This window comes from Macrotis lagotis, chromosome 8 (assembly GCF_037893015.1).
Source record: "Macrotis lagotis isolate mMagLag1 chromosome 8, bilby.v1.9.chrom.fasta, whole genome shotgun sequence".
In the NCBI taxonomy this organism is placed as follows: Eukaryota; Metazoa; Chordata; class Mammalia; order Peramelemorphia; family Peramelidae; genus Macrotis; species Macrotis lagotis.
Window position 1 is genome coordinate 130,601,905 of NC_133665.1, and position 16,374 is coordinate 130,618,278.

General features: G+C 37.8%; 1 protein-coding gene across 2 annotated transcripts; it reads left to right on the forward strand.

Annotated features, from left to right (window-relative positions):
• The first annotated feature begins 798 nt into the window (after positions 1-798).
• Positions 799-16,374, forward strand: LOC141496146 (tripartite motif-containing protein 54-like). Of its 2 annotated transcripts, none has more exons than XM_074198362.1 (4): positions 799-897; positions 4,026-4,184; positions 9,884-10,054; positions 15,637-16,374. In XM_074198362.1, the coding sequence occupies exons 1-4, from the start codon at positions 880-882 to the stop codon at positions 16,285-16,287; spliced, it is 999 nt and encodes a 332-aa protein (XP_074054463.1). In that variant the 5' UTR covers positions 799-879; the 3' UTR covers positions 16,288-16,374. The 2 variants fall into 2 exon arrangements, with proteins under 2 accessions (XP_074054463.1, XP_074054462.1); XM_074198361.1 differs by having other exon boundaries at positions 811-1,053.

The window sequence follows — 16,374 nt, forward strand, 5'->3', positions numbered from 1 at the left end:
TAGACAATTCTGAGGTACCACCTCATATTCATCAGATTGGCAAAAATGGAAAATGACAGATGCTGAAGGGTCTGTGGGAAAAAAAGGTAATTTAATATACTATTTATTCCTGAAACTGAATTGGTCCAGTCACTCTGAAAAATAATTTGAATTATTCCCAAAAAGCTATTAAATAATGCATAGCCCTTGACCCAATGACACTACTACTACTACTAGGTCTGTACCCCAAATATATCAAATAACTGAACAAATTATGATATTGAATATGATAGAATACTACTGTGCTGTAAGAAATGATGAAGGGGATGATTTCAGAGAAACCAGAGAAGATTTGTATGAACTGATTCAGAATGAAGTAAATAGAAAAGGGAGAACAATTTAGAAAATACCAATACTGTAAAGTTAAAATCTTTGACTTTGAAGTTCTGATCAACACAATAACCAAACAACTCCAGAGGTCTCATGATGAAACATGCTACCTACCTCCAGATAGAGAATTATTCAAGTCATAGGCCAATGGAAGAATTTGTCTTGCTTGACCCTATCTTTAGAGCTAGTTTTGTTTTTCTTGCTTTCTCAGGGAGTAGGGAGAAAATGCGGACCTGAATATAAAGTAAAACTTAATTTTTTTAAGTATATGCACCTAGCTAGCAGAAATATATTACTAAGAAATGGGGTTCCATTTATTCTGAATATTAGGCAGGAAAAGAAGAGTTCTGAACTTCCCAAGGAAGTCTGAGGAGCTCATCAGGGTTCTTTTACATTCCTGCTGTTTTACTGTTGCTGTCAGTCTCCATGGAGATGAGTTCCAAGCCTATTCTAGAATCCCTAGATCAGGACAGTGTCGCTTGGTAGAGAGATTTGACTTCTAGGTGTGTCATGGAGGCTTTGGGAAAGGTACTCTCCTGTCCAGTGTGTTTGGATCTGTTCACCCCACCCGTCCTTGTTCTTTCCTGTTCTCACAACTTCTGCAAACAGTGCCTGGAGCAGATCCTTCTCTGTCAGAATTGTACCCACGTGAATGGGCAGTTTTGCTGTCCAGTGTGCAGGAAAGTAAGATTAACCTTTCCCTTAACTACTTTCAACTTCAAACTAATCTCCTCACTCATATTTAACATAATAGGAAGCCTATGCCAGAGTAAAGATTATTTGTCTTTTCATAAAGTCGCTAGAAACCAACAAATATCACCAAATTGTTTGGACTTAAACATTCCCAGAAAAGTGGAGGTGTGGTGCTTGAAGGATGTAGCTCTGTGAGGAGTGATGTTTGTTATATATTCAGATGTGTAGTTAACAGGCCTCTGAGTACAATGTTCTCCTGTAACCCAAATAGAGTGTGGGTGTAAAAGACTGAGCAGATTGAGTCACGCTGAGACCAATAATTTCCATCAGCCACACCTTTGTAGAAAGATGAGCGTAGTCATGGGCCTCTGTGCCTACTCACTACTTTTTCCTTCCCTGCTTTAAAAGGATTTGGGAAATAGTTTCACACTGGAATGTTAGAGATAAGGAGTGAAGGCTGCAGAGGTTGGGAATGGGTTTGAAAATTAAATTGTGTATGACAGTGAAGATGAGCAATTTGGTTTTCCAAATTAAAAAAAAAGTCATATAGAATAAAATAGATTTACTGAAAATAAAATGAATTTGCTATAATGTCCTATAGTAGAAGACTGTCTAAATCATGTTTTCAGTGAACTATCTCTTTTTCCTGATGGAAATTTCCAAAATATTTTCATTGTCATACCTGTCTCCTTGAATGACTGAATACAGGAAATCTGCCATTCTATACTATTAATATTCAACCAAGAAAATTTTGAAGGCAGAGTTTGGGGAGAGGAGAGGACAGCTCCATTGCTTATTCATAGCCCCCCCCCCCCCAATTTGTGTTTATAGGATTATTAGTCTCCATCTCCTGGGCTTTTTTACTTAATAAATGCTTCATTCATTCAATAAATTATTTTTCTTCTTTCTACCAAACAAAAAACAGTTATCCTATTTGACACTATAGCCTCATGGTTCCTCAACTCCCTCAAAGTATCTTCTTGCATATTGGCTAGCACATAGTGGGCACTGTTGATTGAACTCTACTCACCTTCATCTCTCCTCTATTTATCTGTTGGCACAATCATAGAACTACTTTACTACTTGGATCTGAAACTTCAACCACATCCTCTCTTCTCCAGCAAATGTCTTTATCTTCTTTTTGACCAACTTACAGAAATACCCAGCTGTCAATACAGATCTGGAGATCAGGAAAGGAAGATATACTAGAAATGAAATGGGAAGAAAGCCCTTTTCAGTAGGTTAATAGACAGGTGTTGAGAAGAAACATTTTTTGATATTTACAAATTATTAAATGTGTGAACAGGGTGAATATTGCTGTATTCATTCAATCTTAGTACAACTAAGGATCCTCATATGACCTTAAAAATGTTGGGTTTGTTTTTTTGGTGTTTTTAGGACAAATAAAAAGAGATATTACTTAACACATAGGTAGCAAACACTTCACATAGCTCATGACACTGAAAGTGTTCAGTCTCAAAATGATGGCACTGAAAAGGACCTTAGAAATCATTTTGCCGGGGGCAGCTAGGTGGTGTAGTGGATAAAGCACCAGCCCTGGAGTCAGGAGTACCTGGGTTCAAATCCGGTCTCAGACACTTAATAATTACCTAGCTGTGTGGCCTTGGGCAAGCCACTTAACCCCATTGCCTTGCAAAAACTAAAAAACAAAATCTTGCCCAACCCCATCATTTTAAAGGAGAAGGGGGAGGCAACTTGACCATGGTAAGATCACATAGTAAGTAGTGGGACTGAGAATCAGATTCCACAGGTATTTTGACCCTTGGGCTAGTGATCAATATCTATACTACATTGCCTTCCCAACAGCTGATAAAAGTGTCATTTGAGAGAAGTATGTCTCAGTGTTGGGATGTATAACTTTGGAAGAAGAGACATTTTCAATATCATTTGTTTTATGAAGTCTTTAGGCATTCTACAGAATGTAGAATGCAGGTGTAATCTTACTACCTAGTATGTACTGTACTTGTGATTTTTCTTTTTCTTTTGTAAATTTAAAATTTTTCAACTTAAATACTAAATGAGAAAAGGAAAAAAAAACATATTGCCATGTATATGACAGACCATGAGAGAGGATTCAATATAAAACAATAAATATCATTTCAAGAAAACATATATAATAAACACTACATAGTTTTTAAAGCTGCCCAGCTTTTCTTTGTTTCCATTTGTTCTCTGCTATGTACTTTTTCCCCTTTTTCTCCCCAGCATCATAAAGCTACAAGTATATATATATATATATATGTACATATATATATACACACATATACATATACATATATATAAACATACACATATATGTAAGATCACACTATACTTATTTCCTCCTATCATCTGTTCCTCCAAAGGTGGATAGTCTCTTCGAATGTCCAAGTCTTTCATGTTTTTTTCTAAATCATTATTTTCCTATACCACAGCAATATTCAAATCCAATCATATTCTATCTTAGACATTTTCTATAAAAACTTTCCCCCCAATTTTTTGCATTTTTTCTAATCTTGGCTACAAATATTTTATTTATACAAGAAAATTTTAATTTTAAATCATTGAAGCCATTCTTTTTAACTTCAAGCAGTTTTAGGTCTAATGCTGTTGAATCTACTTCTTTTACATCTTTTTCCTTGGTTTCTTTAAGGTTCCTGAACTTTGTTCTTCCAAAGGAACTTTGTTACTATTTTTTCTAACTCTAAAATATTTTTTAAAATTTTAATTGGGAAGACACTGAGTAAGGATAGGTAAAATTGCTGTTTTTAGAATTATCTTGGCTTTACCCACCCATGGATGAGACATAAATACTTCAGTTATTTAGATCTTAGTTTTTGCATAAAATTTTTTTATGTTTATGTTCATGCAGTTCCTATGTCTGTTTTGGCAAGTATACACTCATTATATTTTTCAAGAAGAAATATGGACAGAACAAACTCATGATGTCTTTTGTGTTTTAGATCATATATTTGAGAGGAAGGGGAACGAATGGATTGCAGAGGAACATTCTGGCAGAAAACATACTGGAAAAATTTAAAGATGAACTGGAGACTATCCATGCCAAGGAGCAAAACCAGCTTGCTCAAATGTGTGAAAAACATGGAGAAATTATGAATCTGGTATCATCTTACGTTTTCATTTTACACAGCTGCCCAAGTAATAAATCTTTAACCGGTAATTTTACTCATTCAAAGTGGTCTGATATATGTGAGGAATTAAAATTAATTCTCCATTCTCTACTTTAAAATTTATAAGATGATGCCAGTACATCTTACCCATCCTTCAAGGTCCAGTTTGAATGTCATCTCAATCAGTATACTTAGAAGTGACCTATCTTTCCTCTGAAGCCCCATCCAGTTTATTATCTGGACTATAAAAATAGTGCTTAAAATTTCAAAACAGGACAGAACTCTAGAATCATTCCACTTACTGCTATCTCTCAGATGAGGAACCAAGCCAAGAGAGTATATAATTTACCCAAGGTTTCACAGCTAGTCAAGACAGAGCTGAGACCAAGTCTTCTTTGTTTTTCCTCCTCCTCCATCTCCTTTCCTTCAGCCTACTCATTGCCAAGTACTACTCACTGTGTTTCCATCCACTAAAAAAAGCTTTGGAATATCATTGTACACACATGATTTTATTTATTACAGGATAAAATGCTAAATGCCACAGAGAGGATTGTTTTGGCATTAAAAATACAACATGAGGGTTTTTTTTTTAACAAGGCAATGGGGTTAAGTGACTTGCCCAAGATCACACAGCTAGGTAATTATTAAGTGTCTGAGGTCAGATTTAAATTCAGGACCTCCTGACTCCAGGGCCAGTGCTCTATTCACTGTGCCATGTAGCTGCCCTGGATCACAGCCCTTTTAAAAAATCCTCTGCCCTAGGGGTAACCTCACCCCTCCTCTGATTGAAGGACAAGATTCACTATAAGGATGCTATTCACATGTGAGTGCTCAAAACTGTTGACTTTTTTTAAAAAATAGAATTGGAAAGGTAGAGTGGTGCTAGATTATGGAGGGCCTGGAAAGCTACAACGAAGACAGACTCTCAGATTGTAGCATTCAGACCTGGAAAAGACTTAAAGACTCTAGTTTAGTCCTTTTATTTTATAGATGAGAAAACTGAGATCCAGACAAGTTAAGTTATTTGCCCAACATCACTCAAGTAGTAAAAAAACAATACTAAGATTCAAACTTAGGTTCTTTGTCTCCAAAATCAGGATTTTTTTTTCTGCTGAGCCACAAGAAATTTTTGTGGGATTTGATTGAATTCAACACACATATATTTAGGACAGTACAAATCACTGTGGTTCTAGAGCAGGACAGGGATAGAAAGAGGAAAAAGGCATGCTCTTTGTTCCTAGGGACCTAATAGACTATTATTATCTTAAGCAGAGTAGAGGTAGAATGAGAATGGGTGGTAGGTTGTGGAGCTGAAGCAATAATGAAAGAACTCTCAGAAGTGCAGAGTGGAGTACTGAGCAAAATGTTTGTCTTTTAAATGTCACATTTGCCATTCTTGTAACAATGTTCTATAAACTAAATGTGTTTCTGACTTAAAAACTACCACCAGCTTGACCACCTAAGTGCATCTGTGCCTTTTCCCTGAAAGCAGTAGCCAAGACAGTTCTGTTGTAATAACTGGGATGTCACAAAATCCTCTGCTTTTTCTCTCTGTTCCTAACATTTAGCACAGTGTTTGGCACATGTGTAGCTTTAATTAATCTTGTTGATTGATTGATTGACTTCCAGTATGCATAGTAAGAACATGGCCCTTTAGAGCAAGAACTTGGCAAGGAAAGAGAAGTCTGAGCAAATGAAGCTATCAGTTACTTACGCAGCTGTTTCAGTTCATTTGTCTGTGCCCCACTTTATCAGACATAAAAAAATAATTACATTTATAGAGGGCTTTAATGTTTCTAGCAATACTGAGAGGCAGGTAGTATAGGGATGATTATCCCCATTTCTGAAAGGATGACACACCTGAAGTCGTTTAGTGGGAGACCAAAGACTTCAACTTGAAGTTTCCTTGCTCCAAGTCCATGATGCTTTGTTAAAATGATAATCCCAAATGGACCACAACAAGTTGGCGGCAGCGAATTTGTCCTACTCAGTGGTTGGGCACAAAACAGGTCAGTTAGGAGATGTGAAATTTGGGGGGTAAGACAGGAAAATTATTGGCCTTATAATCACAATTTTATATTAAAGTATATTTTAGAAGAATGTATTTTCTTATTATTAATAGAACATTCTCACATGTACAGTTGTATTTAGGTACATTTCTTACCCATTCTGAAGACAACTGTTAGATTTTTTCCAAGTTTGTTTATACAATCAGTTTCATATTTTTAAAAAAATGTAAATCTGTCACTTAGAATTTGGCATATATTTTCTTATAGAATCAACCTTTAGCCATGGCTCCTGGAGTAGAGTTATTATCAAAGGTATACACTGCTCAATGACTCAGTACAATAAACAATCAACCCCAAATAAGGAAAAAAAAGAAATACTGGTCTTAGCCCATGGTGATAAAGATCACTGTAAGGTTCCCATTTGAGACCTTCAGGACAAGTCAAGTTAGCAAACACCATATCTCCCCTCTCCATTTTTTTTTAAAAGAAAAATTTATTGATATCATTTGTTTTTCCAATACCCAAATTTCTCCCTCTCCTCCTTCCTGAAGAGCCATGACATAAACAGAAATATATATATATATATATATATATGCATATATATATATATTTTAAAAGAAAAATAGGAAGATAAAAACAACCCAAAATTCAATACATCAAAAAAGTCTGAAAGTAGATGGAATGTTACATATCTATGGACCTCTAATCTCTGTTAATGAATGGAGAGAGTTCTCATAGTTCTTTGGAGTCGTCATTTTTTTTTTTCTAATTCTGCAACACTCGATTTCAACTGTTCTATTCCTGTTCTTTTCATTTACACTGCTCTAATTACTATGTATATTGTGTTCTTGACTTTCCTTAATTTCCCTCTGCATCAGTTCATTTAAAACCATCTGAGCTTTTCTGTATTCATCATATTCCCTGTTCTTGAAGCATTGTAACACATGTATCACAATTGTTTACCCATTCCTTAATCAATGAGCATCTGCTTAAAGTTTCTAGTTCTTTGCTAACTCAAAAAGTGATGCTGCTATAAATAATTTTGTTTCAAGGAAGAAAGTTGAGGGGATTATCTTCTTTATCAATGTCTTCTAGAAGGTATATACCTAGTAATGCAATGTCTCCATTCTTGTGGAAAATAGTTGTGTTTAGCCTAATAGCTCCATTTCAGGGAAAGTAATTTGTTATCTATTTAAATCCTAGCTTCAAAAATTTAACAACATCAATTATGTAAAGATTTCTTGAGATAAGGGCAGAGAGAGTGACCACTGATTAGCACATTGAGGCCATATTTGTGGCAATACTTGTAGGCAGATTGTTTTTGTTGCTTGTCCTTCTTTCTGGAAGAGGATCATGACCACAGGAAGTGGTGCCACCACATGCAAGTGATTTGGATTTAAGGGAGGGAGCTCAGTGCAAAGTGGCCAGCCTCACTTTCTCCCCCCCACCCCAGAGCTAGTCTAGTAGTCAGATATGGATCAGGACCACTGGAGATGGCCCTGGAGGCAGAGGGAAACCTTGATCTTTTTAAGCTAAGGTCAGGGGAGAAGAGGTCAGGAAGCTATTTACTCTGGAGGGATTCTTCATCTTCAGCTTCTCCCAATTACCCAATTACTTAGAATCTAAGTCTTAGACCCTAATCTTAGAACTAAGTTCTGCCATACCCCAAACAGCTGCAACCCCCCCCCCCCAAGCAAGAGGATGCTGGATTTTAAATGCTTTCATTTAAATGATAGGGGCTTGGGAATCCTTGTTCACATTTTACATTATTAGTCTTGAAGGTGAAGAAATTAAGTTGATTCTGAATCATTTTGTAATTGATTCTATTCTGTATGATTGCTCAAGCCACATTTCTTTGTCTGCCTATGAGCTAAGTTTAGGAGTTCAATTCTCCTGCTAATCACTGTTCTTCTATTCTTGCCTCAAGGAAATCTGTTATCTTTAAGGGATGCAGGTGGACACCACAAAGTTATCCTTCAAGGATGTCTGGTTTGTTATCCAAAGAAATCTGGTCCTATTTTCTAACCTCACAGGTGGATTCAACAATGAATATTTCTTAGTTACAGGAAGAAGGGAGGGAGTTGTTGCTAACCCCTTGTTCCCAATTTTCAACCAATCATATTGCTGCCAGCCATGTAACCAAATACATTATTTTCCCTTTTTTTGTTGTTTTTTTTAAGTTTATTTTAAACTTAAATAAAAAATAAGAGAAAAACACCAGGTACATAGCAAAACATGAGAGTATTCAATATAAAATAATAAATTTCCATTTCAAGAAAACCTATATAATAAATACTGCACCTTGTTTTCAAAGCTGTCCAGCTTTTCTTTGATTCTTAGAAGGTTTTTTGTTCTCTGCTGGTGCATTATGTATTTTCCCCTCCCTTTTCCCTTCCCAAAGAAGGCTACAGTTAAACATGAATACAGATAGACAGACAGATAGATATAGATGGATAGACAGACAAACATAGATATCTATAAATATGCACACATATATCTATACACACTAATACCTACATGATAAGATCCTACTCTAATTATTTCCAATTACATTATTTTCCTCACTTACCCAGTATGCTCTATGCTTTTAAAAAGGAGCTGGGTCTCCTTCTCTGGGTCATGGCCTAAGTGAGGTAGTCATTTGACCCACTTTGTTACCAGATTCATGCTCATGATAAATCTCAGAATTCTGCACCTCATTTTATTAAGTTCTATCAAGAAAAAAGGTCTTTCCCAAAGTTAGCACCCACTCAGCCCAAAACTATGGTTCATGCTGGCTACATCCCTTGTCATGACTTTGGAAAGAATTTTGTAAATTTGATTCTTGGTCTAAGATTTTATAAACCTCTCATAGCCAATAAGACTAACAGGAAAAAAGGTGCAAGTCAAAGTGAAGGTAGAAAATGTTAGAAGACTGATACTAAAAGGTAGTGTCCATTGACAAGCACATCTGTAGTTCTGCTTTGGCCTAGGCAGTTTAGGTTTTGGGGCATGGGACAGATAGATGTCCATAGACAAACTGTGAGGTGACTAATATTGCTTGGAAATTCCCATGTCTGAATCAAACTGGTAGAGAAACTGGAAAACCAAAAGTTAGTAAAATAAAAATGTAAATCTCCCTGCCCCAATCCAAACTTACGGACTTCCTAAAATTTATTCATGGATAGAGCCCTAAACACTCATTATGAAGACTGGCATACATGGATGGGGAAAGGTATATGGCTCAGATTCACATTCTGATAAACGTCCTTATAGAATGGCAGCTGCAGGCATCTTAAATTTATTGAGCTCTCTCACTTTTTCCAGCTTATAAAGGGCTTTCCTCATCACATCCTGAGCAAGTAAAGTAGTCAGCAAAAGAGATGACTCTCCACATTTCACAAATGCTGATGAGGAACCTGAAGCCCACCCAGCCAAGCAGTTTCCTTGCAGCCCCATTGCTGGGAGGTGGCAAAGCCAGGACTTTAACCCTTGACCTTCTACTTTCCAAACCATTGTTCCTTCCACTACCTCACAAGTCTGGGCAAAGCCTCCACACTTTCTGATAAATAGCCTCGTAGCATATGGCACAAAGACAAACCTCATCCCAGAGCCACACAATCTCCCATTCACAATCTTTTCAGGGGTTCCACCCCAGAGCTGAATCCAGGGTTTGATGATGGTTTCTTTTCTCAATCTCAGATGTGCCTGAATGATGATGAACCAATATGTGGAATCTGTAAACTCTTTGGTGACCATAAGCCTCACAGGATTGCAAAAATTTCAGAAGCATATTCAGCAAGGAAAATTACTTTTGTTGAGGATATACAGCTGGTACTTCAAAAATCTGAAAGCACGACCCAAGCAACAGAGGTAGGCAACCATGTGGCTCATTCCCCTGAACTCACAGACACAGCCAGATCACATTGTGTTCAAGTTCAAACAAGTATTCTACTTGGGACGCCAAGATGTAGGGAATGAGAGGAGGGCTAAACCCAAGGAAAGAATAACAAAACACATGCTACACCAATTGTTTTTCATCAATTTGCTCTGAAATGTGCTAACTTTTGGATTCTGCACATTTACTATTATTGGTTAACTGTCCAGTAAGTTATACTATTTCAAATCCAGCTTAGCCACACCTCAGCTTCCATATAAGCCAATACATTGTTTTCCTTGCATTCATGTATTTTTCCCTTATAAAGCATATTTTAAATGTGTAACTGGAATGTATAACTGGCAACCAAAGAAAATGTTCAAAGTTATAAATAATTAGGGAAAACTAGGTTGTTGTCTGGCAATAGATGTTGTGGGTCTAAGCTTTCATCTCTATGCATCAAACCAGGTCTTATTTGATAGCAATTTGTGCCCATTATATCTAATTTGATCCCCATAACCCTGTGATGTAGGAAAGGCAAGTATTCCCATTTAACAGATGAGGAAACTGAAACTTAGGGAATTGGATCAATTTCTCTAATATGACAAGGTTAGAATATGGCAGAACTGGGCTCTTCACCCAGGTCTTTGGACTCCAAAGCCCATTGTCTACTACTGCCCTCCCAAGTGAATTTGCCTGAAGGACAAGAATTCCTAGTTACATCTCTGTGGCTGACAGGATTTGAATTTGGGATTCTTGACTACAAATTTAGGCTTATTCCTACTCTATCTGGGTTGTTGTTAAATCATTCAGTAGTGTCTTGACTCTTGATGACCCTATAGACTATTCTTGGCCAAAAATATTGGTTGGTCATTGCCTTCTCCAGTGGATTAAAGGCAAACAGAACAGACAGGTGGAGCAGTGGACAGAACACTAGCCTTGGAAGTCAGGAGGATGGGAGTTCAAATCCATCCTCAGATACCTGACACTTACTAGCTATATGACCTTGGGCAAGTCACCTAATCCTGACTGCCCCATATCCAGGGCCATCTCCAGTTGTCCTGATCCATTTCTGGCCACTGGACACAGATGGCTCTGGTGGAGAAAGTGAGGCTGGTGACTTAGCCCAGCCCCCCCTCACTCAGATCTAATTCATGTATTTGCCATGGCATCACCTCCCTGATGTCATGATCTTTTTTTTTTTAGGTTTTTGCAAGGCAAACAGGGTTAAGTGGCTTGCCCAAGGGCACACAGCTAGGTCATTATTAAGTGTCTGAGATCAGATTTGCACCCAGGTACTCCTGACTCCAGGGCCAGTGCTTAATCCACTACGCCACCTAGCTGTCCCTTGTCATGATCTTTTTTGAGAATAAAGGAAAACCATCAAGGCAAACAGAAGTCAAGGGACTTAGCCAGAATCATACAGCTAATAATTGTCAGAGGCCACATTTGAACTCAAGTCTTCTGACTCTAGAACCCAATGCCCTATCCACTGATCAACGAACACTAGCTCTCTCCTAAATGACAAATGAGTCATTTAGTTAGACCAAAGACTTGTGAGTACATTGATTTGTATTCTACAAGAAAGTAGTAGATATCTTGAAACCTGGGGATAAGGAATGTCAGGCATTCTTCTTGTCAGACTGTCCAATGGAAACTGTCCTAGTTCTGAAAGTTTCTGACAGCCTAACCTGTATTGAGATTTATGACATAAACAAATTCTCAAATTAATGTGTGTGGTGGTACTATTTTTCTGCACATATTGGAATTGCAGTATCACAGAGTGGCAGTTGGAAGGGACCTTAGGGCATAGAATGTCACTATTGGAAATGACTCAGTACACAGAACTCAGAGCTAGAAGACTTAAATTCTAAGCAGAGGGCCCTGGACTTGATGAAGTAAACACTAGAGAGACACCAGAGAGTTTTGTCTAGAGAAATGACAAACACCATCATAAACTTCCAACATTGAGCCAACCCAAACGTTATTCTGTAGCCACATACTCCAGAGCTCCAGAGGGAAGAATGACTATTTCAAATAAATGAACAAACCACATACTCTATTCCTATATGGATTCTTGGGGCTCTTATTCCCATATATATACCTGTTGAGCCTTCTGCGTTCTAGAATTTCATCTCCAGCTAGAGAGGCAGACTGTAGTTCTAGCAATTCCTCTAATTAGAGATTTTTCAGATGTTATTTTATACAATCACCTTAGAAAGCTTCCCACACCCCACAATAGGATTACAGGACTTAGAACTGGCAGAGATCTTAGAGTTTGAGTCCAAATCCCTCATTTTACAGGAGAAGACTGAGAAAAAGGTCATTTCCAAGGCCAGCAATTGCAGAGCTATGAGTCATACCCAGGTCCTTGACTTTAAATCCGGGGATCCAGTCGCTGGCCCCATTCCTCTAGTTTTCTCCATTTTATAGATGTGGACACAATTCACAGAGAGGTGATGATTTTATTTGAACCAGCATTTGTTAAGGGCCTATTCCAGGCTGTTAGAGGAGAAAGGCAAAAACAAAAGAGACCCAGACCTCGAGGAACTTTTCTACTACAGGGATACAGCACTTACATAGATAAGCAAAGAAAATATAAAGTAATTCCAGTGAAAGACCACTAACACCTTTAAGAGGAAGCATCTAGGCTGAGGCTGGCATGAATATAGAAACTCTAAGGTAGAGATGAGGTGAGAGTGCACTGGAGACCTGGGAGAGTCTGGCTCTTAGGTTCCATGAGAGTAATCCTTGATTCCTCTTTCTTCTTTACCCCACAAAACCAATCAGTGCTCAGGTCTTGTCAGTTCAATGACCATGGCATGCCTTGAATCTAACCTCCTGTCTCTACTCCCAGAGCTGCCATCTTTACTCAGGTTCTTATTATCTTTCACTTAAGATTATTGCAAAGGTCTCTTAATTGCCCTTCTAGACTGTCTTTTCATTTAAATGAGTTTCCTCACTCATTCCACTCTCCTATTTAATAAACTCCAGTGGCTTCCTATTGCCACTAGGATAAAACATAAATAAAACCACCTTATTTGTCTTTTAATGCCCTTCACAACTTAGTTTAGCTTCATTACACATTACTAGCCAGACTAGCCTCCCTGTTCCTCCTACCTGATTCTCCAGCGGCCACCTTCACCCACATCCTTTCACTGGCCATTCTCCAAGTGCATGCCCTTCTCACTTAGAATCCCTAGCTTCCTTCAAAGTTCAGTTAAAGTGACAACTCCTATGAGATTGCCTCTGATCTTTCTCCAGCTACTAGTCTCCCTCGCCTAAGATGACCTAGATTTTTTAGATACCTATATATGTACATGGATTTTCCCCAACAGAATAGATTTCTTGGAAGAATCTGCATTTTTGTTTTCCTATTTCCTAGCACCTAAGACAGTAACCAGAATGTAAAAGGGCTTGATAAAGGCTGATCGTTGACTGATCAAACAGCTATAAGTGTAAGGAGCAAGGCTGAATTCAGGTCTTTAGGGTATAAATCCAAAATTCTTTCCATTCTATGGTCTCTTTTGATTCTTAATACATGTGGAATCATTTATTTTTCTAGGTCTTATTTTTAGTATCTATAAAATGAAGACATCAGTATATATGATCTTTCCTTTCAGCTAAGGTCCTATAATTATAAGGTGCTTCCTATGTTCATTTGCATAAAATCCTGAAACAGTACCATGGTTCAGTTCTGAGTGTAAGATTACTAAGTTGGGAAAGCTAGGATAGAGCACTGGTCCTGGAGTCAGGAGGACCTGAGTTCAAATGTGACCTCAGACACTTAATAATTACCTAGCTGGGTGACCTTGGGCATGTTACTTAACTCCCCATTGCCCTGCAAAAAAAATAATACCACAGTACTATGTTAAGGAAACCCTTGGTAGTGCTCTGAAAACAAAGAAGGAAAAATTCTTAGCTGTTATTCATTCAAAATGTTTATTAAGCTGCTACTATTCACTTAAATGGACATTTATTAAATGGCTATGCTATACAAAGCAATGTGCTAGGTATTGGAAATAGGATATAAAGTAAAATGAAGAAATCCTTGCCTGGTCTCAAGAAGTTTCCATTCTACTGAAAAAAAAAAATAGAACATGTACATAGATAAATTTAAAAAATAATTTCAAGAGGAAAAGAGTACCAGTAAGTGAAATGAATGAGGAAAGGCTTTAGATAGGAGGAAGCACTAGAGCTGAGCCCTGAAGGATTTGAAATGGCAGAGGTGGGGAATAAGAGCATTCCAGGCAGCCCAGATAGACAGATTGCATTGACAGACGGATGGTCAAATCTGATCAGTTGGGCTAGATGAAAGAGTACATGAAGAGGAATAATATCAAATAAGTTTGGAAATGCAGGGGGAAAGCAGGTTGTTGAAGGGTTTAAAAGCCAGACTGAGAAGCCTGGGAATAGGTAACAGTCATTTTTTGAGGGATTCAACATTGAAGAAAAACTTGGAACCTAACCTATTATTCTGCAGTTGAAGTCTAGTAGGGGAGACAGGAAGAAGATACATATTCATCATAGGAGAGAAAATGTAAAAGTACAATAATGGAGGTACTAAGTGATCTGGGAGTACAGGGAGGAAGGGTTCCAGTGGAGGGGCCAGAAATGAAGCCTTCTTTACTGGAGGAGACACCATTTGAACTTGGCCTTAAAGATGAGGGAGGCTTACAACCAGATGAGTGTAGATGAAGAAGGAATTTCTCAGGAAAGAGTGTCAGCAAAGGTTGAAAATGGCAAAGCGTAGGTTGTGTTCAGAATCAAACCAAACCAAATGTCACTCTGAATTGCTCCAAAATCCAATAGGAACAATTTTTTTCCCCCTTCTTTGCATTCCCCCAAAAAGGGTTCATAGATTTAAAAGCTAGAACAGAACTGGCAAGTCATGGCTCATATTTATATAGGCTTCAATTTAATGTTTGATTAACAGTTTACATAAATCTGGCTTAGTATCCACAAGAACCTTGTAAGCTTAGTGCTATATGAGGAAACTGTGGTCCTGAGAGGTGATTTGCCCTGGGTCACAAAGTCAGAAATGGAATTTAAAGTCGGACTTCTTCCTGTGTTCAGATAGCATATTTTCTAACATGATATTCTCTCAAAATCTAATTCAAGGGTCCTTAACCTAGGGTCTGTGAACTTGTTTTAAAAAAGTAGACAACTGCTTTTCAATACTTTTTTTTTGTAATCCTATATAATCTCTTCTATATATTTTTGAAACATTATTCTGAGTCTATAGGCTTTATTAGATTTTCAAAGGAGTCCATGACACACAAAAAAAGTTAAGATCTCCTCCCATCTAGTTTAACCTTCATTTTAAAAATGAATAAACCAAAGATACCAAAAAATGAAGTGATTTTTACCAAAAACACACCACGACTATAGCCTCAAAAATTAGAACTCAGATCATCTTTCCCAGGGTTGGACAACCAGGTCTCAAGTCCATTACAGCACTAATAGTCTATGTGTTCATAACTCAGTACCTGCACAGTTCACCCCTCAAATGGCTTGCTGCCTAGGGCAAATAGATATTGGAGTGACTCACTAAAAAAGTGTATATGCCATTTAACAGGAAACAGAAAAACTCATCAGTGAGCTCATTACCAGCACAGCAGACACAAGAGCTATGATTGACACTATTGGAAGCAGCCTATTAAATGGTATCAAGTTTAGGATCGCCACCCTGAAAAAGAAATTAGACAATGAACATTCTACCAAGTTAGAAAAATTACAGCTTGTTGCCACCGAACTTCAAGCCCCAAGACAGCTTTACCAACAAATGAAAACTCTCCTGGAACAACATCTGAATGCAGTACAGTTCCTTCAGGAAGATAAAAAGCTCAGGACAGAAATGGAGAGACTTATGGAAGGCAACTCTCTCCCAAAGGTGCCAGTAAAAGATAACATTTCCATCAGGTACTATTTTCAAGAGCTCATCAAAGGCATGAACATTACTGATTTTGTCCTCTCTAAAACAGACCAGGTCTTGGGGAATGCCGCTGAACTGTGTGAGGCCTGGCGATCAGGGTGTCCAACACAGAGCACTTTGTCAGGAGATATTCCAGATGAGATTTTCTGCAAGACTGTGTTGGGCTTGTTTAGGAAACCAAATGAAAAGGAGCCCAACCTTCCTCGAAATCCATCTTGCTCAGCCTGTACTCCAACAACCACCATTAATCCCACACAGGAAAGTGATGTTGGGTCAAAAGAGTCAACAGTATAAGGCAATATTTAGGGCATGAAGATGAATGCTGCTTCTATCACTGCAAATGCAGTCAGACACAACTACATTAAAAAAAAAAAGGACTTG